Source organism: Entamoeba invadens (genome assembly GCF_000330505.1).
Source record: "Entamoeba invadens IP1 unplaced genomic scaffold scaff_1105074724629, whole genome shotgun sequence".
Lineage (NCBI taxonomy): Eukaryota > Evosea > Mastigamoebida > Endamoebidae > Entamoeba > Entamoeba invadens.
The window spans coordinates 462,145-488,833 of NW_004440426.1; the positions used below are offsets into that span (position 1 = coordinate 462,145).

General features: G+C 30.9%; 7 protein-coding genes across 7 annotated transcripts; 6 read left to right on the plus strand and 1 right to left on the minus strand.

Moving 5' to 3' along the window:
- Positions 1–575: 575 nt before the first annotated feature.
- EIN_020160 (serine/threonine protein kinase-transforming protein raf, putative) lies at positions 576–2,183 on the plus strand (the record flags this gene model as incomplete). Its single annotated transcript, XM_004257290.1, has 2 exons — positions 576–581; positions 654–2,183. The coding sequence occupies 2 exons, from the start codon at positions 576–578 to the stop codon at positions 2,181–2,183; spliced, it is 1,536 nt and encodes a 511-aa protein (XP_004257338.1).
- An 847-nt stretch (positions 2,184–3,030) lies between these two features.
- EIN_020170 (serine-threonine protein kinase, putative) lies at positions 3,031–6,322 on the plus strand (the record flags this gene model as incomplete). Its single annotated transcript, XM_004257291.1, has 3 exons — positions 3,031–4,539; positions 4,584–4,987; positions 5,035–6,322. 3 exons carry the CDS (start codon positions 3,031–3,033, stop codon positions 6,320–6,322), a joined length of 3,201 nt encoding a protein of 1,066 aa, XP_004257339.1.
- A 1,198-nt stretch (positions 6,323–7,520) lies between these two features.
- Positions 7,521–10,820, plus strand: EIN_020180 (protein serine/threonine kinase, putative; the record flags this gene model as incomplete). Its single annotated transcript, XM_004257292.1, has 1 exon — positions 7,521–10,820. The coding sequence occupies one exon, from the start codon at positions 7,521–7,523 to the stop codon at positions 10,818–10,820; it is 3,300 nt and encodes a 1,099-aa protein (XP_004257340.1).
- A 1,089-nt stretch (positions 10,821–11,909) lies between these two features.
- On the plus strand, positions 11,910–12,497 carry EIN_020190 (hypothetical protein; the record flags this gene model as incomplete). The annotated part of the gene is made up of 1 exon (XM_004257293.1): positions 11,910–12,497. One exon carries the CDS (start codon positions 11,910–11,912, stop codon positions 12,495–12,497), a length of 588 nt encoding a protein of 195 aa, XP_004257341.1.
- A 3,767-nt stretch (positions 12,498–16,264) lies between these two features.
- On the minus strand, positions 16,265–17,827 carry EIN_020200 (hypothetical protein; the record flags this gene model as incomplete). Its single annotated transcript, XM_004257294.1, has 1 exon — positions 16,265–17,827. The coding sequence occupies one exon, from the start codon at positions 17,825–17,827 to the stop codon at positions 16,265–16,267; it is 1,563 nt and encodes a 520-aa protein (XP_004257342.1).
- Positions 17,828–20,048: 2,221 nt separating this feature from the next.
- EIN_020210 (hypothetical protein) lies at positions 20,049–22,121 on the plus strand (the record flags this gene model as incomplete). Its single annotated transcript, XM_004257295.1, has 1 exon — positions 20,049–22,121. One exon carries the CDS (start codon positions 20,049–20,051, stop codon positions 22,119–22,121), a length of 2,073 nt encoding a protein of 690 aa, XP_004257343.1.
- A 2,475-nt stretch (positions 22,122–24,596) lies between these two features.
- On the plus strand, positions 24,597–26,663 carry EIN_020220 (hypothetical protein; the record flags this gene model as incomplete). Its single annotated transcript, XM_004257296.1, has 1 exon — positions 24,597–26,663. One exon carries the CDS (start codon positions 24,597–24,599, stop codon positions 26,661–26,663), a length of 2,067 nt encoding a protein of 688 aa, XP_004257344.1.
- Between the last annotated feature and the right edge of the window lie 26 nt (positions 26,664–26,689).

Sequence of the window (26,689 nt, forward strand, 5' to 3'; positions counted from 1 at the left end):
ATAAATTTCAAATTATAAAAATTACAATTTATGATTAAAAAACTATCATAACACAGATATTTTTTTATAAATACAATTAACAAACAACTAAAAACTAATATAAAATAAATTATACATTATGAAATATTTTTATTAAAAAAAGTAATGAATAAGATTTATTAATATATATAAATAAAATGGAAAAAAATGACTATGATTGATGTTTAATTAATTATAAAATTTTTTTAATTATAAAAGTAATAATAGAACAATTCGATATATCAAAAAAACAACACTTATGTAATTCTTATTATTAAATTAAAAATGAACATTGATTTTTTTTAATTGTTTTTGGAAAAACAACATTTTTGAAAGGCTCAACCAAAAAAACATGTAGAAAATGGCAAAAAGATTTTTAATTTGTAATAATTAAAAATGGATAGTGAATAGTATTCAATAGTTTATTAATATTTTATCAATAAAGTGCTTCAAAATAATAGAACGATAATGCAAATAAAAAGTTGTTTAAAAAGAATAAACAATTGAACTACACACGTCCTCTTACATAAATTCAAACTTGATAATTAAACCAAGATATGTCAGTTTGTTTACTCTGTTTACCTTTTTATCTCTCCGATTTTCATTTTTATAAGCAAACAACAATAACCTGATAGGAGAGAGACCTTAAAGATAATTCAGTGATGTTTGATCCCAAATTGATACAAATAACACAAGACGATTTAATAGGATCTGGTTCCTTTGGGTCCGTGTATAGAAGTCAAATTAAGGGCTTAAATGTAGCAGTGAAAATATCGAACTCTTCCAAATTTTCCGAAGAAGAACAGAGGCAGTTTATAGATGAGGCGAGTCTTTTAAAGAAGTGTTGTCACCCAAATGTCCTTCTCTTTTTGGGAGTGAGCTTTTTAGCTTCAAAACAAGTCGTTTTAGTCACTGAGTTGATGCAAACGAACTTGTATTCACTCTTCTTCGACCCCGATAACATAGTCTCTCCCACTTTACGTAACTTGAATAAGACTGTTGAAGTCAAGACAAACTTGTTTATGCAGTGTTGCAAAGGTATTCAGTGGTTGCACAATGGTATGAACATAGTCCATCGTGATGTTAAACCAGACAATTTCTTAGTTGATGAGTTACTTAATGTCAAAGTCTCCGACTTTGGTTTTGCGCTTGTGCAGAATCAAAAGGACGAGCACATATGTGGTACACCCATCTACGCGGCGCCAGAAGTTACGTCCAAAATAGTCTCCAAAAAGTTGGACATCTTTTCCTTGGCGATTACTATGTGGGTGTTGTTCTTCGAAGACATCCCATTCAGCACGTATGCACAAAGTGTCGATGATGTCAGAGATGCTATTGAAAAGGGTGTCCGTCCACCCCTCCCAAGACATATCGCCAAAGACATCAACAACTACGATGAGTTCACAACAGGATATACTCTCGATCAAGTCAACAAGAATTATGAAGAGGTCTCTAAGACTATTCCAATCGAATTTGAAGATGTCATGCAACACGCGTGGGACAGAAATCCAGAGAAGCGTCCGGACATCAATGCGATGATTCAGGAATTAAAGGAAGCCGGATTGAGAACGGATTTGGACGAGGAGACGGCGAAGTGGTGGAAGAAGAACTTCTCAATTGTCGATTCAAAGAAGAATGAGGAACTCGAGACGAGTGTTAGTGTCGCCAAACTTATGAGTAAACTCGATTCGAAATTTGGGAAGAAATTGAAGCCAGTCGAAGAGAAAGTCATTCCCGTCGTTTCAGAAGACAGTCAAGTTACCGTCAAATTTTTGGGGCATTTAGTTAAACTGTTTGGACACTTCTTTAGTGATAAAGATGACTTCGCATCATTGATAGAGACGTGCGACGCTATGTGGTTCTATAACAGAGTCTCAAAGGAAGAAGCACAATCACAATTGGACGGTAGAGTCGACGGAACGTTCTTGGTTCGTATCTCGACAACAGACCCGAAGTACCCCTTCACTTTGTCAAAAAGAGATATGGGAAAGACTGGTCATGCTAGAATAGAACGAATGGAATTAAAGGGGAAAGTCGTTTTTAAAATTGTCAGTAAAAAGAAAGAGTTCACTGCACCAACTCTTCCTAAACTTATTAAAGCTATTATGGACGCAAATGTCGTGACTACTCCTTGCAATTCTGAGGAAAAAGTCAGCCAGTACTAATTCATTCGTTTCTTTCAATTTGTGTTATAATTTATAATATAAATTAAACTATATTACATTAATAGTTTTGTTAATAAATATATAAATTGTTATTTTTTTTTGAGAATTTGGATTATTATTCTTTATATTAAATACCATTATTTAACTATTTGAATAATACTATTTTTGTATAAAAAAATATTATTAATAATAAATAATTATTTGTTTTGTTTTTCAAAAATGTAATTTGTTATAATAAAAATAATTATTCTAAGAAATTAATTTGATAGTAGATTATTTTAATTAAATTATTAATAAGTATATTAATTACTTTTGTTTTTGTTATTGATAAAAAACTATTCATTTGTAATTCTTTAATTAGTTGTTATTAACTTCAGTTCAGGAGATATATTAACACAGTTTACGACAATTTTGATAAACTTTTTTTTATTGGTATTTTCTTCTTATCTTTTCATTTTCGTTAATAAATCGATGACATTTTTTTAAAATAATTTTTTAGTTTTATTTTTATTTTGAAAAGTATTTAAATTTCAAATGAATTGTCTGATCTCCATTTACAAAAGATTTGTCCATTTCCAAATCTTTTTTATGTATACTCCAAATAAAAACATATTAGAAACCTTTGTTTTTAAACAACCATTTCCAAAACTATTAGATATGTAAAGGTGAATTAAAAACATTGAAGTTGAAAAATTAATCCAATTTTTTCATTGTAAAAATATGGTTACAGTATTTCTATTTTTGAATAAGGAGAGTCACAAAACGACCAACGAGTACCAATGAATCACAAAACCATACATGTCTAATCACACTATAAAAGTTGCCAACAAATAACTTTCATTTGACCATGTTTTTAATAATAATATACATTATAGTATCTAGTGATTCTTTGTTGTGTTCTCCTGGGTGCATCAATGGTTGTCTTTTTGAATACACATGTCTAGGGTGTACAGAAGGATATGACAATGATACTTCTTGCCTTAATTGTGCTCTTGAGAACACAAAAGATCGTATTTACTATATCAAGAATGACAGTGGATGTATCAAAGCAACGCAGACTGTCTTAAAGGCGAGAAATAAGAAGATCCCAGACACGAACTACATCACTGAAATTGATTTAGTCAATGATTACAATTTCACATTAGATTTGAACTCTTTCACTGATTATGGGTTCTGTTATTACACACAAAGAACACGACTTGGAAAATGGTTTTCACTTGATATCACCACAATAACAGACCAATACATTGTATTTAAAATCACTAAAAGCAGAATTGATGTCAATGTTGATGTCGATGTTACTAATTCACCAAATACATCAGAACAAACAGAGTGCTTCATGCACACCAAAATTGATAATACAATGCTATCTTTTGATATGACACTGCCTATTATTCACTCAAACAACATATATAGCAACACGGGGTCCATATATTACTTTTTTGTGAGTATGGACAATACTATTAGTGTCGATGTTACCATCAAATATCAACAAAATAACTCAAATTATAATTATGATCTTTTCAATTTCACACAACACGATGCTGATGTTCTCTCCTCAAATTTAAGTTCCATATTGACGTGGAAAGTACCATTAGAACAGAAAGGAATCACTTCTATGAGTGTTTGCTTCCCATTTGTCACATTGAAGAGTGTCCCGTTCTCCATTCAGTTCACTGGTAATTACTCTTTGTTACTCAACGCAACTCAGGAAAATCGAATGAACTTCATTCAACAGTACGATATAACTTTTGACGATTCTGGTCTAGTGAATTTATCTTGTTTAAGGTCATGGGAAGGGCGTCGTATCGGTGTATTAGGTGAAGAAGAGCGAATCGGGACTTTAATTCAAATTAAAGGAAGTGACAAAAAGCAGTTGTTTTCTCTCCTCTCAAAAGACCAGAAATCCCTGCAAACAATTCAATTTAGAGTGATTTGTCCCAACGATTGTAACTTTAATACCGGCCACGGGGTATGTTCTGCCAATGCTGCGAAGTGTGTTTGTAGTGATAAGTATGGAGGAGATGATTGTCATTTAAAGTGTTATTATAACCGAACATGGACAGTAGAAGACAACACCAATTCGTGTAAATTTGGGAGTCACAATTGTGATCAGTACTGTCAGTGTGAGTCTGGATACACGTTGATTAATCATTTGTGTGTTTCTGATTTGTGTATACAAGGAAAGTACACGGAAGAGATGTGTGTTGCCAATACGGAGGGGTGTGATCAAAGCTGTCATTGTGAAAGCGATTATGAGGTGACCAGAGAGAACAAGTGTAAACACAAGATGTGTGGAAATGGGAGAATAGACACATATTATGATGAAGACAATCATTACATTCGAAAGGAAGAAGTTTGTACTCTTTAGATTCAATTTATTAATAACTTATAATGTAGTGTGATGGGGGACACAACTGTGTTATAGATGAATGTAAATGTGCGAATGGATATATCACAGAAGAAGGTGACCCACTGTCTTGTAAAAAAAAAGTTCTCTCTTCCAATGCTATTGTTGGCATTGTAGTTGGAGGAGCTGCTGGGTTTGTGTTAGTTCTTTTTATCACCATTATTATTATTTATTTCACTGTTAAACTCGATCGTATCGACACTAATACGTTGAAACAAAGACAGCCACAATACCACTACTACATCTCAGGCTCTTCAAATTTCGAACAATCAAAGAAAGAAAAATACTTGTTGAAGCCAACGAACTTGGACTTTGGAAATGTCGAGCAAGCAACTGAGATATTCGACACAAGGTACCAAAAAATAGAAGTCAAGAATTATAGCAAAACCAAGTAGTTTGTTTCATTGCTTTAAAATCACAGAAGAAGTACTCACTTGCTAGTCTGATGATCATATTCCACGCCCCACTCTCGCCTAAATACATCTTCCACTTCGAACCACAAGTACTATTTATATCTCCACATTCCACAATAAAAACAGTCACCGTGTACATGACACTTTTCACAACAACAAAAATTAGAAATTTGAAGATTCCATACACTGTCTGGTTGTCGAAGAATAAACATGTTTTGATACAAATTGCGGAGTTATTGAAAGATAAAACATTTGAAGAGTGGACGAGTTTAGACCAAAAAAGTATGGAGGAGCTCTGTAATAAAGTCGCATTGCGAAGTCACTACAGCTTCACTATAACTACAGACGCCGCGTGTTCAACACACATCGACTTGGACGAGTTGGGCATTTCAGAAAAGCCATTTGCTGAAGGAGCAATGGGCAATGTGTTCATAGGAAATTACCGGAGTGTCCCTGTCGCTATCAAGCAATTTAAATGGGAGAGTCTGACAGACACGGAGATGGACGAAATGAAGAAGGAAGTCATGTACGAGTGTGACATGATGAGCAAATTGCGGAATCCCTTCATCGCGAATTATATAGGATCGGTCACATACCTTCCCCAAGTGTCGATGGTCATTCAATATTTTGTCTTAGGCTCTCTGAGTGAGTATCTGCGTGAGGACAAAGAATTCTACTTTAAACTGCCATACAAATTGAAAGTGCGAATGTTGTACGATACAGCTCGAGGTATGCAGTTTTTACATGAAAATAAGATCATGCACTTGGACTTGAAACCAGACAATTTGTTGGTCAACTCGTTGGACTCCAACTCGGCGTGTACCATCAAAATCACCGATTTTGGGACGTCAAGATTTTTAAAGAAGACTAAAATTGGTGGGGAAGATAAAGGACTTGGGACACCAATTTATGCATCGCCAGAGTCGTATCAGGACGAATACACTTTTGCGGGTGATGTGTATTCGTTTGGAGTAACTGCATGGGAAATGTATTACCAAGAAGAACCATTTAAAGATTTCAAGTCACTTTTCGAGATCAAACAATTTGTAGTCAGCGGTAAACGACTGGAGATCGATGAGAAAATGCCAAAGGACTATGCAGAGTTGGTGGAAGAATGCTGGAGAAATATACCAACAGAACGACCGACCTTTAATCAAGTCACCAAAATACTTGTCGAAGTGGACAACGGCGCAAACAACGAAAATATTAAAGAAGAAGACACTGGGTGTGGCACAGATGAGACCATCGAGAGTATTGTGCAGAAGAAAATGCAGAGAATGAAAGATCAATTGAAAGAAATAGCAAATGATTATTAAATCTATTGTAGCTTATTTATTAACAATTTTACTATACTATATGGTATTTGGTAGTCATTCACATTTTTACTATAATATTATTAATAAAAATGATAATTATTAAATTATCATTTTCACACTTTAAATCATCATTAAAAAGACATTACTTTCTTCTAACAAATTCTGGCATTTCATTTTATTTATATTTCCCGTTTTTATACACAAAAATGTTTTAATACGATCGAACATTATTTTGAGTTTAAAGAAAAGTACTTTGACAAAAAGATAGAAATGCAAAAAAAATTCCACTATCCATAGTTTTAATTATACTTTATAATATTATTATTAGATGGTTATTTATATTTCATAATAAAAAGCATTAAACGCGTATAAAAACATTTTAAATATCATTAGTTAAAATTGCTGCATTTTAAATGATGGGAAAACAAAGAAAACCAAAATTAAAAATAGTAGGGAAATCACTCCGTTGTTTTTGATACAACATGAAGCCTAAATTTGACCCCAAACGAACTACTAATCATAGTGTGAAGAAACAATGGTGTTATTTCTATTGTTCAATATGTATTTGTTTTCTTTAAGCGCGTCAATAAAAGAAGACTACACATGCCCTACTAACAACTTTTCTGGGGAAACTGCGACTGTTTCTTCAAACACGCAGTGTCAGTTAAACACAAATATCACTCTTTCTAATAATGCACATTTTAACATCGAGGGATATTTGTCATCCAATTATCTCTTGAAAGCAGAAGGAAATTCAGAGATAAAATGTTCTGGAAATTCCGGTGCAAAGTTTTTAGTTTCTAACGTCGAGGTTATTACCTCCACTTTTAATTTACTTGGAAAGTCGTCAACAAATTCCATTGCGAATTTCACACTTGCAAATTCTATTTTTAACTTGAAGGATTATTCCACGTCAAATTTAGATACACTTTTTGTCACTTTAAATAGCACTGTTGTTTTAACCCAGGACTCTGTCATTGTTCCAGGAAAATTAGTTTCAATCGACAATTCACTTTTGAGTCTTTTAGATACATCAGGAATATATTGTAATGAAGGTTCTTCTGTAACTTTACAGAATAAAGGGCGTTTTGTTCTTAATACAACAAAAACAAAAAATATTATTCATGATTTTTTTTGTGATAGTGGAGACTTAACTTTTAATGATGTAGCACAAGTAAAGACTTCAAAAATCCGACTTATGACGGGGTGTATTTTACATTCTGAAACTCGTGGGCTTGAAAGTTTCCCTCTTTTTATTGGAGTTTCTTACATTGAAATAAGTTCATATATTGTGGTCAACTCTGATAAGAGTTTTGATCTTGCATACTCTTCAACTGGGTTTACGTTTAGTTCAATTCCAACAGATAAGTTTACTCTTCTTCAAAGTGGGCATTTACTGAGATACGGTACGTCGACAGCTGTTTACTGTCATCTGAATGGAAGTGTGATAAACTCGTCGAGTACATTTCTTGAAGATTGGTGTGGAGAGTGTGACACTTCAAATTGTTTCATTACAATACAATCTTATTTAAAACTGGTTACTGTCGACTTACTATCACAAATTTCCGAGTCAAATTCAAAGAGAGATGGTACAACTTTGGATGAAAATATCATTTTGATTCATAACAAGAAAATTTCAATTGGACTTGTTGGTGATGGGTTTATATTAAATATCAAGTCAGACGGTCTTGTTGAAATAACAACAGGAAACATAACAAAAAAGATATTTATAGTGTCTGATTCAAAATTTCTGTTCGAAAATACTCTGTGCCAAATATTATACATTGAGAATGGAATTGCGAAGTGTATAAAGGGAATACAATGCGAACAAGGAGGTGCTGACTTGTTGAGTGGATTGTGTAGAAGCTGTAAAGAATCGAGTTGTCTCATTTGCACTGATTCAAAAGACAACTACAAATGTGAAAAGTGCGGAGTTGGATATATAAATTTCAATGGAACTTGTGTCGACGACTTTCTCTGTGAAGATATAGAGAATGGGCGGTGTAAAAAGTGTACATATGGGTATGTTGTTGGGTCAAGTGGGTTATGTGAAGAACCGACAGACAATTGTCTTGAAAAAAAATCAACAGAATGTGTTGAATGTTTGTTTGGGACAATTCTTAAAGAAGGTAAATGTGTAAGTAAATCCGAGGGGGATGCAATTGTAACTGGCAACAAAGTAATTTCATGTAACAGTGGGTTTTATCTTGAAAATAACATCTGTAAAGAGTGTGAGTCTTTATACACAGCAAGTTCATTATGTGGAATAAAATATGTTGAATCGTGTAAAGATGGGTACAAATTGGAAGAAAAGAACAATTGTGTTCAAATTGAATGTCAATTAGGAGAGGTCAAAGATTCGAATGGAAATTGCACAAAAATTATTGATAAATGTATCACAATTGAAAATGGAATGTGTATTGAATGTGAAAAGGGGATGATTTTGGATAACTGGAACAATAAATGTATAACAACACAATTAAATGGCAATTGTTCGATCAGTGGATCACTTGGGTGTTATCGATGTATTGACGGGAAGTTTTTGAATGCCGAGAGTGGTATTTGTGATGACTGTGGAGGAAATTGCTCGAGTTGTTTTGGAGAGAGTACAAAGTGCACTGCATGTAAAGATGGGTACTTTTTGAGCAACAACGCGTGTGTGACAAATGAAGAACTGCTTGAAGTGTGCAACAAGATTTCAGCAATCACACGTGGGTGTGTAGAATGCAGAGATGGGTATTACAGAAATGGGACAGATTGCAACAAGTGTGATGTGAAGTGTGCGACATGTAACACAAAAGAGATATGCCTGACATGCAACTCAACCAACTTTTTGACGTCTGACAATGAGTGTGAGTCGCGAAGCAATATTGTTGGGTGTGGTGTTGAAGTGACTAAAAATGGGTGTGCAAAGTGTGTTGATGGTTATTTCACATTCAAAACAAATCAGTGCAAGAAGTGTGTTGGGTGTGCGAGTTGTGTTTCTGAGACTGTTTGCACGTCATGTGATGACAGTCAAATACTTCATGAAACTTCCTGTGTTGACGTGGTAATGGTGAAGAATTGTGTTGAAGTGAAAAAGTCGAAATGCACAAAGTGTACATTCTGGCATGAGGCATCAGAAAGTGGTGAATATTGCTACTTAAAGGCGGTGTGGTGGGTTTTCTTTATTTCATCACTTATTTTTGTCATCATACTAGTTGTTGCATTGGTCATCATCGTTTTGTCTGTCCAGTATTTTGTCGAACGGTCTGCAATGAAATCATTAGAGGCAAAGGTAACAACTTTTAATATGGAACGATCGAACGTGAAATTTGTGAGTCTTCATGGTGGTGTCTGTGTGAACACGAAAGTGGTTGATTTCAACACTGACATTGAAGAGATCGGAGTTTGTGAAGAAACGAGACAACTGTTGTGTGTTGGCAATTTGAGTGAACGTGCGATGAAGGTGCAGATGTCTGTGAATGCGTGTGATGAACAGTTTTCACTTCGGATTACGCCGAGTGTTGTGACAATCCACAAAGGGTGTGCCTCTGAATTTGAACTGTTTCTGACGCCAAATTACACAACAAAGATAAACACAACAATAGCACTTGTCACAAAGTCGATTGAGAGTGGCGATGAAACAGTCAACAACATCAACATGAAGGCAAACACAGAGGTGACAACGCGTCTTGATCCAAACGAACTTGAAGAAGAGAAGCAGATTGGTGAAGGCTCATTTGGTGTTGTCTTTATTGGGACATTCAGAGGTAACAAAGTTGCGATCAAGAAGTTGAAACAGACAGAAAGCCATGTGATACTTGAGAGTGAGATTGACGAGTTTGAGAAGGAGGTGCAGATGCTGGACAAGTTCAGAAGCGAGCACATCGTCCACTTCTATGGTGCTGTATTTGTATCGCACAAGATATGTATTGTGACTGAGTTTGCAAAACACGGCAGTTTGATGGATTTGATCAAGAAGACAAATCAATGCAACGTCGAGAAAAGAACACGCGTCAAAATTGGAACAGACGCAGCACGTGGCATCCAATACCTCCACAGAAACGGGATCTTACACAGAGACATCAAGCCAGACAACATCCTTGTTGTGTCGATGGACTGGAACGACAGCGTCTTTGGGAAGCTGACCGACTTTGGGAGTGCGCGAAACGTCAACATGCTGATGACCAACATGACATTCACAAAGGGCATCGGAACACCCATTTACATGGCACCAGAAATCCTAAACCAGGAGAAATACAAGAAAGAGGCAGACATATTTTCTTTTGGTGTTACGCTGTATGAGTGCCTCTCTTGGAGCTTGGCTTATCAACCGCCTCAATTCAAATTTCCATGGGAAATCGCAGACTTTGTGAACAACGGTAAAAGACTCAAACAACACGCGTCAATCCAAAACCACGAGTTTGGGCTTATTGTGAAAATGTGGGAACAAAACCCGTCGAACAGATTCAATATTGATCAAGTGGTCGAATGTTTTGAGCATTTTGAATTATAATTGTATTTTTGTGTGTTACTTGGGTGTGGTTTTTGCATTAATTTTTGACTTCGTTTATTGTTTGTATCGAACTATATGTCGTGTGTTGTTATGCAATAGATTATGAATCGACCTTTAAAGTTGAATTTGAATAATTTTATGTACCACAATTATTATTTTATAAAACCACGTTTGATAATACACATCGTTTTTAATATCGACTTATTTTTTTGTCTTTTGATAATTTGTTTTTTATAATTAACTTCTAAAAGCTTCGATATAGATCTTCTTTTTAAGTGGGTAATACTATTTCGATAAAGTTTAATAAGTTTTGAGTGTCAGAAGTGTTTGTGAATGATAAAAGTAGTAATAACTGTGAATTTTGCCTTTCACATGACGAAAATCCGGACAAATTTCAAAGAGTAGTTATGACAAAAAATATTGGGACATATTTCTAATAATAAAAAAATTAAAACAATAAATAACTAAATCCATTTTTTTTAATAAACTTAAAAAAATCGTTATTGTACTAAATTAATTTTTGAAAACTATTGTTCTGCCACATAACACTTCGTAGTTACCACATCTCATTATTGCCTCTTATAAACATGAAGTTATTCTAAAAGATTTAGGTCGTAAATTATTAATATTTTGGGAAAAAAAGTCGCTATGTTAAAGAATCGTTTGTTTCATTTCAATGTTTTTTTAAACAAGGCGAAATCTAAAAATTATTACCAATTACTTTTATGATCTTCAAAAAAGTAATTACCCTCGCCACATATTTGGGACGAAATTTAATACACATTTTTTATTTGCAATCCGACACACATATTTAATCAATACAATCACTTAAAATTGAACAAAAACACAAAGAAATTGCAATGTGATTCATATTAATATTTCAATTTTTATTGTTTATCCCAAAAGTTTTTAAGCCCGGGTTAAAACATCAGAAGAAAAATAGTTGATGTCGACAAATATGAGAAAAAAGAAACTAAACTTCTGTAATAAAAGAACCAGTTTATTCCACATTTCTATCATCCTGCTTCCCCTCCAAAAAAACAAGCACTAAAAAACTGTGTAACTCAAATTAACATTCAAACTCACCAAATGGCCGAAGCGCAGAAAGCAAATATCGTCATGTTTGGTTTTGCAAAAAGTGGTAAGACCACGTTTATCAAGGATGTCGTCGATAACGCGTTTTGTGAAGATTATGTTGAGTCCACTCAGGAAATACCATCACAAACCAGTGTCACTGTCGGTTGTGCCAAATTTGACGTTTTAATTTACGATATCGGAGGAAACTCTTTGACCTCAAAAAGCGCGACAGTAGCGACATACGCTTCCAGCGGTACAATTCACATATTCGTCATTTCAAACTCAAATTTGGACAAAGAGGCAAACGATCAGATGAAAATGCTTGGCGGACTTATCGAAACCAAGTCATACCTTGATCAGACCGTCGACGTGATGGCTTTCATTGTCACTAAAAAAGACCAAAGTGCGGACTTGGACACATCTAAAGTGAAAGAAATCGCAGAGAAAAAACAAGCTCTTTACTTTGAACTTGACCTCCACAACACCCAGGAAGCTCAAGAAACACTCAAAAAAATCATCGCTAAGTACGCCGAAGTGAAAGGCATACCAACTGAGGCGAAGGGGAAAAAAGGAAAGAAGGGCGGATGCACTTTGTTTTAAACAATTTAATTTTTGAAAACCATTTTCATAATTTAACTTCTTCATTGAACATGTTTTATTATTAAAACTATAACAAAAACCAATTTTTTTCTTAATAGTTATTTTTATTTTATTAATCTATAATCTATAGTTGTTCTATTTCAAGTATTTGACAAATCCTATATTTTACTATTATAAAATACTATATTCACATATATCATTAATAATATACCTTAAAACAACAAATTTATTATATTTTTATAATTACTTTTATTATAATTTTAAGGAAATATTCATAAAGTCAGTTTGCTTTCTGAAAAAATGTATTTAAAATGTTGCAAAGTACCCACACCAAAAAGCGACATTCTTCAAATTGTTTTTTTATTAACTTGGTTAGTTTACAGTATTTTCCCGTTATTTTTGGGAAATAATAATGTTAATAATACCATTTATTATTAAAAATGGTATTATTTTTAATAATAATATTTATTATAATCAAACAGAAAAAATAAAATGATTGGTAAATACTATTAACATTATTTATTTTTTTAGTTTTGTTATTATATAATAGTTTAAATAATAATAATATTTATTAAACATCCCAAATATTCATTTTTTAAAAGGAAATAATTAAATGAGGTTTCTAAATTAAAAACATTATATTTAATTATAACTTTGTAATTACAGATGACAAAAAAAATAGAAATTAATTGGTGTAAAAAGATGGGTTTTGGTTTCTGGATTTTTTTTGTTTACAAAAAACAATTTCTATAAAAGACTTATTAAATTATTTAAAATAAATCTGTCACCCAATTTATTCTTGTCACCCATTAATTACTCTATCTGTAAGAGCTGTCGAATAACTCAGATCATTATGTGTAAAAAGCCTTCACAACCATGAAGGCTTTTTACATTTTGCAACAACAACAAAATAGTAAAGTTAATCAATAATATAAACAATCAATAAATACTTCTTAGAAATATGTACAAACAGCAAAAGAGAACACGAATAAGACAATTAAAGACTTGGCTAATTGGTCTTTTACGGTTAAATATACCATGAGTTAAACAGACGTTGAAGTTTTGAATTCAATAACTATTTACACAAAATAACTAAAGAATGAAAAAAAGAAGTATTTGTAGCAAAAAAGAAGGACTGAACTGCTTTGATAGCTGTACAGTCAAATTAGCAAGCAGACAAAGACAAGACTTCAAACAAAAAGATAAATAACAAACCCAGATCAAGGGTTTTGAAACACAAAAGAAGATGATTTTAAACAAAATTGCTAAAGTTAAGAAACATGACACTTATTATTCTGATGGATCGAAGCCCAGATTGAATACTTAGTACACTAGTCTCAACACCCAAGGTTCAATCTAGCGCACCATTCTTTTACTAAAAAGAAACCAAATGTAAGAAAAAATTAATTTAATAGAATTATTACTTTATTAAAAAAGACGAAACAAAAGGGTCTATTTTAAAATTCCAACAATCAAAAATTCAAAAAATATGTAAAAATTATATTCAATTACTAAAAATATTTTTTATTTGTCATTTTTCCCAAAATAAAATAAATTGTTTGTATAAATAACTTGTTTGTTTCTTTTTATAAATTAATTATTAATTTTAGTTTTTTTCTTTGTTGTATATTTTGATAGACAATTTTTATATTTATTTCTTGACTTTTAAAATAACAGTTACTTTTGGATTTTTTAAACAACAAAATATATGATCATTATAATAATAATTAATAAATTACAAGACATAACTTAATATTAAAAAATTGATTTGTGAACATATTAAGAATCACTAAGATAAACCACCCTATAAATCAACGATATTGACAACATACATGATTTTTAATAAAAAAATATTTTTTAAAATAACTATTTTTGATTTAAACTTAAATTTTACACCTAAATTTTTAAATATAAATAAATATCAATAAAAACGACTAAACAACAATGAAAAAAAAAGAGACACGGTGGCGTTGCATTGTTTTTTGATGGTTAAATGGCTTGTATTTTAAGTAAAGAATTGTTGGGTTCTAATTTAACAGAAAAAAAATAATCAATCAATAAGTAAAGTGCATTGAATACTTTATAAAAGAATACAACAAAAAGCATAAAAAGATCCAAAGTGATTGTGTTTTCAACAGATTCAAATAATTTATCGTGTTATTTATTTACAAAAAAATACAAAATATAAAAATAGATAAAAACAATTGATATTTAAAGCAAGAATTTTATAATCTAACATATCAGACCTGAAGAATGACATGTTAGTCATAATCGCATGATCTAAAGTAGATCATACTATTATTATCTCGAATCTATTTTATACAAGACCAAGTGGATTAATGTATATACAGTCAACCTCATTTCTCAAAAACTTGAAATGAATATGATATGAAAAAGCATAAAAACTATGACTAAATACTAAAACAACAAATTGTATTACCAACACGATTGTCAATGATACAAATATATGAGAAACAGACATTTTAGAAATCATTTTCAGTGTGGTAAGAATATATTATGTGTTATTTTCACTATTTCTTTGAAATAGTGACAAAACCAAACCAAATTTATAACACATAACAACGAAGGCGTCGCTGGTGAACGAGTAAAAAATACCAAAATTCTCTCTTTATTCTATTATTATTATTATTATTATATTATTATATTCACTTTTATTATTATTATTATCAAAAGTGAATATGACGCCTTCCCACTTGGTCAACAAACATTGTTATTATAAAAAACGGCTTGTTTCTTTTTGATCAACTTTATAAATATTAACCAATTAGAATACGATCTCCTAAATATAGGCCGGTTCGTGATGAGTCGGCTAATCATGCAAATATTGAATATATTTGCATGAAAAATAGAATCTACCGTAAACACCAATCCTATTGTTGTTACTCTTTTAGAATAAAAGAGTCTATCCTTGTCCTCAATATATACACATAGTAATTATGTCTTAACAATCAAACAACAAATGAGCATCGTTTTAATAGTACATTATCACATTCTATATCAACATGACTTATAAAAATAAAAGTGTTAATTCAAATGAACACTTACATGGTTATTGCTGCTTTTTATTATAAAAAGTGCCTCTATGTTGTTAAAAAATAGAATGAAAAATATGGCCTAACTATCAACTATTTTATTGATCTGCTCCAAAATTGTACAAAAACAAGACATTTAGAAACAACATGTTGTACAGAGGAAAAAGAGTTTATACCAATGTGTATGAACATTTGCATAACCAACGTGACTATTTTATTGAAAAAAGTCCCTCCTGTTGATTAAAAACGACCAAACTCCAATTTTATTTATGATTCGTGCTTCAATGGCATGATATCCAAATCAAAACAACAAATTGCACAAAAACAAGAACGCTTAAATAACAAATGAGATATAGAGCATTTCATAAAATTAAAAGAACATGAAATGAAAGATACAAAGAGATGAGTTGTTTGATTGTTATTGATTGATTGCTTTGTTTATTTGTTGTTTTTGATTAATAAATGTTAAATAATACAATTATAAATTATATAATTATAAAGACTTTGAATATATTATAAATTAAGTAAAAATATATAAATAAATAGTTGATTTAAACAAAAAAAACATTCGATTATACTTACAATTAATAATAATAAAATTATTAATCAATATATCAAATTCGATGCAATATCATATTTAAAAGTATTTTTCAAATACGGTTTTTTTAAACAAAAATGTTAATGTAAAAATAGAAAAAAAATCGCTAAAAAGAATTATTTTCCACTAAATTTCTTTGCTTTCTTCATGCTCCACTTACTCGCGGTCTGATTAACAGCCCATGCTTCGTCGTTGTTTTCCTCGAGTTTATCTTCCATGTCATCTGCATAAGTATTATATTCTGATTGCATTTCTTGTTTGGAGACTTGTTGTGCCTGTCTGAACATCCCAATATTTTCTTTAGCTCTTTCAATAGATCCTCTTCTTTTGTGTTCTGCAGTTTGCTGGATGTAATACGTCTGCAACACTTCTCCGTTCAAATCTACCTTTTCGTCTTCTTTAGCGACTTCGATTTTTCTTGTGATGATTCTGTAATAGACTCCTCCATTCTTCTTTGTGTATTTTATCCCAAGTTGAACTGTGAAAGTCTCCAATTTATCGTCACCATTTCTCTTGGCGTATTTAAATTGGTAAGTTGTGTCATCAAGTGCGTTCCCAACATCAACACTTTTCTTACTCACCTTTACATCTGAAAATTCGTCCTTGACGTACAAACTTTGTGGGAGGAAAACGTCCAAAACAATTTGTCTTGCGATCAACTCGGAGTCAAGGGCACCTTTGAACGCGTCTGTGATGTTTTCTGGGTCAACCACCATCACTTGTCCATCAGTGAGTACAGCACACTCACCAATCACTTTCATATTAGCATCACACCCCTTCACGGTGTTGACATTTATTATGACTCCACTCTTTCTCGCCACTTCGCTAACATGCTGATAAAATGCTTTTTCATTTTGACTTCCTTGACTTCCAAGTCCCTCATTTGCAAGACCATCCGTACACAAAATCACAGAGCCGTTATTTTGTTTTCCAGCAGCGACTGTCGAGACCAAAAGTGCTGGGCCAAGAGCAGTACAACTTCCTGAATGAAGTGCTTTGAGCGATGAAAGGATTTTTTCTGACGAAATTTCAAGTGTTGATAGTTCGATTTTTTCGGTTGCAATGTCGACTAAACTGTCAAAGTCATTCATGAAGCTGCGGTTCACTTTTATTGGTGTTTTTGTGCAGTCTCCAAGGATTGTGACATCACTATCAAATGTGACAATGCAAACTTTCTGATGTGGATTTTCAGTGATCATCGCCTTGATTTGGTGAGTCATTGCTGACTTGATTACTTCCAAAACAGAAGTGTTGTTCAATGTTTTCCCATTTTTGTCGGTTGGCCTAGAACCCATAGAACCTGACACGTCAATACAGAAAACAATTGTTTTGTTGTCTTCAGTTTTCTCGGTCTTTTCTTCGACTTTTTCAAGTTTTTGAAGTTCGGGAGGAGATATCACAAGCTCGACAGTCTCTTCTGATATATAACTATCTTTTGGAGAAGATATACGAGTTATTGCATTGCAAAATGGACAAGTTATGTTGCCATCTTCCGTAAAAGAATTAAGAGTGAAATATGAAGCACACGACGGACACTTTGGGGGTTCACTTTGAAGAGGTTCAATTTCGGTTTGAAGACTACTAAAATCGACGGAAATGATGTTTGTGTCGACTTCCGGAGATTTTCCACAATATCTTCTGGAAGAGCAAAAGTTAGCTTTTGAGGCAGCACACTTCATTGTTAATGTTATATATTATATATGTTCGGGTTTTATAGCACTTTAATAATTCTTCCATGTTCTTGACGTTTTCAAAAATAATTTTTTAAAAAACATTCAAAAAATGATTGAGGTATTTTACAACGATTTATAAATAAAAAAATCTGTCCAAAAAAGTTGTTTGTTTAACAAAAAAAACACTCAAAATGTGTTTAAAATGGGAATTGGGAAAAACGTCGAAACCCCAGTAAAAATAGGAAACGATTGTTTTGTAATGTTTTGAATAGTTTACTCAAATATTATAGTTTCTATATAATAAAAATTCTTAAACAACGTCGGAGAATAAACAAAATTTTTGCCTGACTACAGATAGTATAATAAATGGGTGCCAAGATAATTAATGAAATTTAGGGATTTGTTGATGTAAAAAATTAGGTTTTAAATTTTGATTTTTACTGTTTTTTTTTCTGAAAAGAATTAATATAAAATTAAGATTTTGGCACCATGTATTTATGCATCTATGTGTAGGAATTTACTTCAATTAGAAAAAATTGAAATAAATTGTGATGTTTCAAAACAAAAATAGGTTTATGTATTATAATAACATTTACAACATTTTAATTGTTTTTATAAAATATAATTAAAGTAACTCAATTTTATTTAAGATTATGTATCAACTATTTTTGATTAAACATGAATTACAATACAAATTAATTCAACCAAATCATTCCAGTTTGGCATTCTCCGTAATACTTTTCGTCTGTAAGACCAAGAGTTAACATGTAATACCCAAAAAAGGAAAATTCTTTTATTCCTATTTGTAATGAAATTGTTTGATCTCCAAGTTTTCCTTCACATCCATTTATCAGTTCACACATATCTATTCTTTCTAAATCATACATACCAAATTTAAAAATACCGCCATGGAAATCTAAACGAGGAAAGAAAAAGAGCTGAGCCACACGTTTTTTGATACTGAAGTGTATTGTAAAGTTGGTACCACTTCTAAATGCACTTCCATCATATTCTATACTGTTTATTTCGAGTCCATCACTACTCTCCACCAATGGACATTTTTGAAGTTCAATTTTGTTTGCTAACGAAAGGGTTATAAACAACAACACAACAACAATATTCATCAAGCAAACAATAATAATTCAAGTTTAAAATAATTATTAACAACACGTTTTTTATATTAAATAAAAGTGATGATCTAAAAGTTGTCATTTTTTAAAAAAAATATTTATTATTTATCACATTATTTTGTTTTGTAATTTTTTTATTGTTTTTTGGAAAAAGAAGTCAGTTATTTTATAAATTATAATTACACCAATATACTACATATCCCAAACAATTTATTAACATATCTAAATTATGTCTTGTTGTCAATAAATTGATTTAATTCAAAACAATTAATTGAAGTCTGTGTATATAATGATTTTTTTTGTATGTCCAAAAATCGTGTCTTTTTAAAACGAAAATGTGTTAATTAAAAATATTATTTATAAACATTTTTATGACTACTCAACATAATAGATATTATTTAAACATAAAAAATTGTTTGTATTTTTAAGTTTATAAAAAGTTTAAGGATTCATATCCCTATAGTATGTTAATGATACAAAAAAACATCAAATAAAAATCGAGACTTGTTCGTGAAGATAACTAGGCTTTTAACAAAGAATGGTCATCAATGAAAATTATTATTGGTTACTAGTTTAATAGATGTTAAAATATATATTTTATGTTTAATACATGATTTTGGAAAAATTAATGTTAAATAAATTTGATTTATTTTAAAATATGTGCATATAATTTACATAGTATATACCATCAATATGTTTAAATTTTCTTTGTATTTTTTACAAAGAATTTATGCACAAATTCAAGTAAGATAAAATTATTTTATGTTGCGAAATATCAAGAAACCATCAATAAATTAACATTGTCGAATTTACTATTTTAGTTTAAATATAAATAAAAATATTATCGATTCATAAATTATTATAATTGTTTATTTAAAAAACTATACAAACTAATTTTTTGAAATGTTTGTAATTTAATAATTGTCTAAAACATTGTTCAAATTAATTTCCTCTTTGATTCAACAACTCATCAATGCTTCGTCATTATATATACCATATTGTTAAAAAAAACAAGACAAAATATTTATCTGATGAATCAAAGAGGAATATGGTCAATTATTAAAATGTAATAGAACTATTTATATATTATTTCAAAAATGACTATTCAATTAACACAACTTGAAGTAAACCATTTTTACCCAATTTTGCGTGAACTTCAAACACGGGAAGACATTTACACATTTCTTCAAATTAACAAGAAGTGCCTTTCTTCACTTGAGGATATGCCGTACTACCCACAATTTATGGATTTTGATTCAATATTTTGGATGTCCATACATTTCCACCCAAACATTTTCAATTCAGTTTATTTCAACTTAAATTCTCCAGAGAACTTTAAATCAATAAACGCAAAATATTACAACGACGTTTTATTTTCCGAAGCACTTCAAATTAATGAATTGACACAAGACTTTGCCGAGACATATTTTCCAAGAGTTTTAAACCTCTATTTAACTCATTTAATTGAGCCACAAAACGAGTTTGAAAGAAGAGACGCTGTTCTCAAATATGTTATTAAAAACGCTGACAAATTTACATCATTAGAGAAGGTAACTGGGGAGTTGGAGTATATTGTGAGTTTCCTGACAAATTACACCAACAGCATGAAAGAGAAAAATCTCAAATTTCCGACATACATTCAAACAAATTGTTTCAAAAAGACATCTCTCAAAATAACTTCTGAGTCCGTTGAATTGCTTTGGCAATTAGAAAATATGATACCTGAAAATACCAATGTCAAAGTCTCTGTCGCAGTGAATAATCAAGAAGAAGACGACGAGGAACTTATTAAAGACTTTGTCAAGATCAAATTCTGTTTTCGAATAATTTTGCAGAAGTACTTCAATGAAGAAAAAAATTTATATGCACTTGAGGATGGCAATTTAACTGTCGACGGTGAAATAGAAGGCGATTTTTTGAACAATTTGTTAAACAAAATGTATGCCAGTTGTGTTGAATATAGATATACAACTTCTTTGGGTTCAATTGAAAAAGTTTGGAGTGTTCCAGACTGTGTTTTAAAATTCAAATTGTTTAATATAGAAAGTCCGAGAGATCAACCTTTTAACATCAAAATGGAATACGTCAAAATTTTGGAAATGGAGAATTGTTCGTGGTTTGACTTCGTTTTTCCATTTCACTCACTTTTAGAGTTGACAATGAATGGATGTGAAAATATTACTTTTACTGATCAAGTCACTTTCACCGCGTTAAAGACCATTTCGATGAACAAATGCAAATACATCAATTTTTTGGGAGAAGCTCCGTTGCTCGAAACTTTTAGTATGAGAGACGTCTTTGATACAATTTTTTTCAAAGAAAGGAACTTTGAGAAATTGACGGACTTTACAATTATTGGGGGAAGATGCACTGAATTTCCTAACATAGAAATTACTGGTAAATCAGTGTATATTAACAGTACTGGCAATTTTTACAGATTAAAAAAAGTATTGTCGTTTGAAGGTAAAATTCTCAATGAATGTCCTTTCCAACTAAAATCGGATATATTGGAATATCCAACTTTTGAAAACGAAAAGGGAATTTTTAAGATGATGAGATTCATTTCTAATTCGTTTGCACTTGAAATTGTCGATGGAATTTTAATGAGAAAACCAGACGCATCATCACTCAATTTTTGTGAAAAAAAGAGACTAATCAACACCATTTTTAGTCAGCACTTTTATTCAAAAAGCGAAAAAGATTTGAAGTTTGTTATAACTACACAAAATGGAATTTTGAAAAAGAAGGGACTAAGATATTTCGAGATCGAAGTCACTGGGAGGAGTGATGTGTGTATCGGATGTTTTGATGAAGATAATTATACCAATTTTAATATGCATCTTGGATGGGAGTGTTATAGTATTGGATATAACGGACTTGATGGTTGTGTATATGTTGGTAAATATCAAGACTCTCCCGACATGATAATTCTTGGGAAACAATATGGAACAATTGTGGATGGAATTTCTGTTGTTGGTTGTGGATATAATGCAAAGACAAAAGAAGTGTTTTTTACTAGGGATGGAGAACTCATCTTAAAACAAACGGTAAACTGGGATACAATTTCAGCAGGAGTATCTGTGTCCAATTTCAATGATATTAAAATTAATTGTGGAGAAAGTAACTTTAGGTACATGCCAAAAAAGTCCGATCTTTGTTGTCTTGTTTGACACTTTGATAATAAGAATTAATTTTTGAATCATTATGTTTTAATATATTTTTTACATATTGATAATATTTACAATTTATAATTATAATATTTATAATCTTTATTTAATTTAGATGATAATCAAATTATTTATATATTAATTATTATATAAAATATTGTACATTAAGTTTAATTATGGTTGAGCTTTCTTTTTGTTCATATAAAAAAAAATTAATTAACATTTGTATTTAAGTTTTATTGATTCTTTTATATAAAAAAATAAAAAATATATATTTTTTCAAACAACGTTTTGGATAATCACAAAATATAATAAATTATTTTGTGTAAACCAAAAGGTTGATTTTTTGTTTCTATCAACTTATTTTTCTAAGTATTTTGGGCTATGACCAATAATAAACAATGTTTATAATAAATATGCAATCTACAAAATTTTCAAAAAATTAACAATTATTATTTTTAAATTTTTATGATATTAAAGCTAGTACTTAACCATTCAATTTGTTTATTTTAACTATTTTAATTTAAAAACATCAAAATTTCATGATAATTTTTACTTTTTAACACCTTAAATAACATTGAACAAAATTCAAGTGGTCTAAAAAATCGGGAAATCTAGAGTTTATTAAATAAATTTCCATTTTTTAGAGTTTATATTATGTGCATAAACTATACACAAGCCAAAAAAGGAAAATCATCAAAAATTGGTTTGATATCCCAGTAAAAACAGGCCAAAACAAAAATAAGGTCTTATTTTAAGTGTTAATATTCAAAACAAGATAGAAAAAATATTTTTTTATTTGTTTTTTTAAATTCGATTTAATAATAATTAATAATAATATTACATTATAACTTTTAATAAAACAATTTAGTTAAAAAATAAAAATAACTTTTTTATTTTTAATAAAATAATTTAATCAAATAATAGTTTTTTATTAAATTATTTAAAAATTATTATTCTTACATACACTTCTATCACCAACATTTTATTTGTTTGATTGCTTTTTTTGTTTGGAAATAAACATTTTAAAAATAAAATATACTAAAAAATTAATTAAAAAATGCTATCATATAGTTTTAATATTTATTTGTATTTTTTATCTTCATTTGAATCAAATTTTTGTTCGTAAGAGGGTGTCAAAAATCTGAAATAGTTCAAATAGACAGAGCATTTGAGTCTTTTTTCCTTACAAACCAAGTATTTATTGAACTAAATTCATTTCGTGTTTTTGAATAAATAGACCCGATTTAAATAATTTAATGTCTTTGAATAAACTAAAACTAAATTCTAAGTCGTTTCACATTGAAAGATGGTCGTTTCCTTATCATTATTAACACTTTTCTTGTTGCAAAGTGCGGGTTATGACTGCGTTCAAAACTCAACCAATCAATTTGTACCTTCAACAAATATGACAATCAACTGTTCAAACTTTCTTGATCATTCATTTTATTTTACAAAAGATTTCACCTTTCCTGGTAACAATTGGATTGGGGCCATGACAGTTAATGGTGAGATAACAATCAAAACAGTCCTAAATTATTGGTCGAATGTATATAACCTTGTTCTTCTTCCAAATTCAAATCTTATTATAGACACAGGGTTTTCGTTTCATATTCAAAACACGACTTATATTTCCAAAAATGCTCATTTGGTTCCAAGAAGCAATTATCAATGTCAGGAAGCCTAGAGTTTGAATCGTATCAACTTAATACCCCACAAATCATCCTATGGGATGCTTTCTATGTCCATTGAATATATATTTTTACAGGTAGAGTCAATTTTCATGTCATAAATCCGGTTGGAAATAACAATTGTTTGATGTGTTTCTCTACCCGACAAAACCATTTTGAAATCCGAAGATGGGACAAAATGTATTGCAGCTTCTCAATTTCCGTTCCAACTCTCAACTGGAATCATTTATTTGCTCTCAAACGAGCGACTCGTTCGATTTTGTCCAAACACGACGATTTTGAATAAAGAAGTTGTTTGTGCAATGAACAACTCAAATTATATAACAAGTTATAAAAGACTTGATGGGTTTTATTCATTCAACTATCCACACTGCCCCTGCGAAGACGAATTTGGAACAAACTGTAAATTGTATTTGGATGGTAAAATAAGAAATTTCGATTTCAATTCAATTCCTTTGCCTCACACAACAATTTATGTCGAACGGGATGCACTTTTGAACAACACAAAAGATGTCATGTTATACAAAGTGAGCTCAAACGTCTATATCACAGTAAATGGGGTATTCACAAATTCAATATTTTCATTTGCCAATTTTAATGTGAAGTATCAAGAACATTATATCACGAGCCACAAAAACTTTTTTACTCCAGCAGTGATAAAATTTTGACATGTTTGACAGCATCAGAATATGATTTGGAAGTGCTTCCAACGACCAATTTTTTGGCTGTAAATTGTGATAATAATTTGAATGCTTTAGAAGTTTACTCGGGTACTTTAGTACTTCTAATGAAATTTGTTACTAGATTCGGGAGTCTCCAAATTCATCAAAAGAGTGACCCTAACGAACCAAGTTTTTTGTATTTGACAGAAAATCAAATTAATTTCGAACTTTTAAATTGTGTATTTTTAAAGAAATTTCCCAATGGAAATGTAACATGCTTTAAATGTGATTCTTTCTCTTATTTGTTCGAAGGCCGTTGTATTAAAAACGATGTTAATTGTGCTATATCAAATTCATTAAATAAGTGCGTCCAATGCAAACCAAATTACGTTTTGAACAACAAATTTCAGTGTATTTTCTCTGAAATTTGTGAAATTGGAAATACCAAAACTTGTTTTAAATGTCAACAAGGATATTTTAATGTAAACGGAACTTGTAAAATAACGACCAATTGTTTACTGACAGACGGCACTGTTTGTCGCAAGTGTCGAAAAGGTCTATCAATGGGAACATGTGATAATTGTGATTTAAATTGCAACAAGTGTGATTTTGTTAGTAAAAAGTGTTTAGTGTGTGAAGAGGGAACAATGCTAACAGAGAAAGGAAGTTGTATAAGTCAAGAAGGTGCAATAACATATGGAATGTCTACTTTGTTTTGCCTTAACACTTTTTATATCAACAATTCAATTTGTTTAAAATGTAATCAAAAGAATGAAAATTGGGTAATATGTACCAACTCAATGCCGACAAAGTGTTCACCAAAATTTTTGTTATCTTCCGAAGGTAATTGTGTTACTTCTTCTTGTGAACAAAATGAAATCAAAGAAGCGAATGGGAAGTGTACAATCCCAATATCAAACTGTGAAAGTGTATTAAATTCAAAGTGTGTTTTATGTAAAGAAGAGTATATTAAAAATTCAAAAAATGAGTGTCAACATTTTACAACAATACTAGAAGTAGATTATTGTGATATTAGAAACTCAAGCGGTTGTATTTCATGTCAGTTTGGATATTACTTATCAGATGAGAAGTGTTTAAAATGTGATGACAATTGTGAAAGTTGTTTATTTAATTCAACTTCATGTCTCTCGTGTTATTCTGGATTTTACAAACAAGAAAAAACATGTATATCAAATTCGGAATTAACGGAGTCGTGTCAACATTTATCGACCGTCATCTCGGGATGCACCCAATGCAAAGATGGATATTATAGAATTGGTCTGGGTTGTGCCAAATGCGATAAAAAGTGCTCTTTGTGTAATACCAAAGCAAAATGCCTCTCATGCAACTCAACAAATTTTAAAACAAGTAGTGGGGAGTGTCTTCCACAAGATTTAATTAGTGGGTGTGACATTGAAATAACTCAATCTGGCTGTTCAAAGTGCCAAAATGGATATTACCAATTTGATACAAATCAATGTGAAAAGTGTAGTAATAAGTGTTTAACATGTTCTTCTAGAGAAAGTTGTTTAACGTGTAAAAATGGAGATGTTTTAGTTGGTTCAAATTGCATATTATTTTCCTCGATAAAGAGTTGTACAGCATCATCCAATTCGAAGTGCACAAAATGTTCTTTTTGGAATACCCCAAGTGAAGCTGGCACTTTTTGTGAAAACAAAGCCGTTTGGTGGATCATTTTATTGATCGTTGTTTTCATCGTTTTAGTGTTGCTTTCAACAAGTGGGCTGATTGTTTATTTCACCAAATTGATACTCAACAAAATGCACCAAAAGATACAACATGAACGAGTGACTATTTTCAAAATGAAAAGGTCGAACATTCAATTTATATCATTAGGAAATTCCATTTGCTCAAATCATAGAATTGTGGACTTTAACTCCGAAACAGACGAAATTCCGGTTTTAAAGGAAACAAGACAACTTCTTTGTATTGGCAACACCAAAGAAAGGACTTTGAAAGTCCAAATTTCAATGAAATCAGACCAAGAAAGTTATTCCATTCGAACAACACCAGAGATAATATCACTTAAAAGGGGGTTTGCATGTGAATTTGAAATTTTTATAAGACCAAACTACACATGTAAAATCACTGATGACGCTTTGATAATATCAAAATCATTGGAAAGTGGCAAGGAATTTATTAGTAAAATTACAATTGAGGGCAAACACTGAAATTTCAACCCCCCATTGACCCCAAA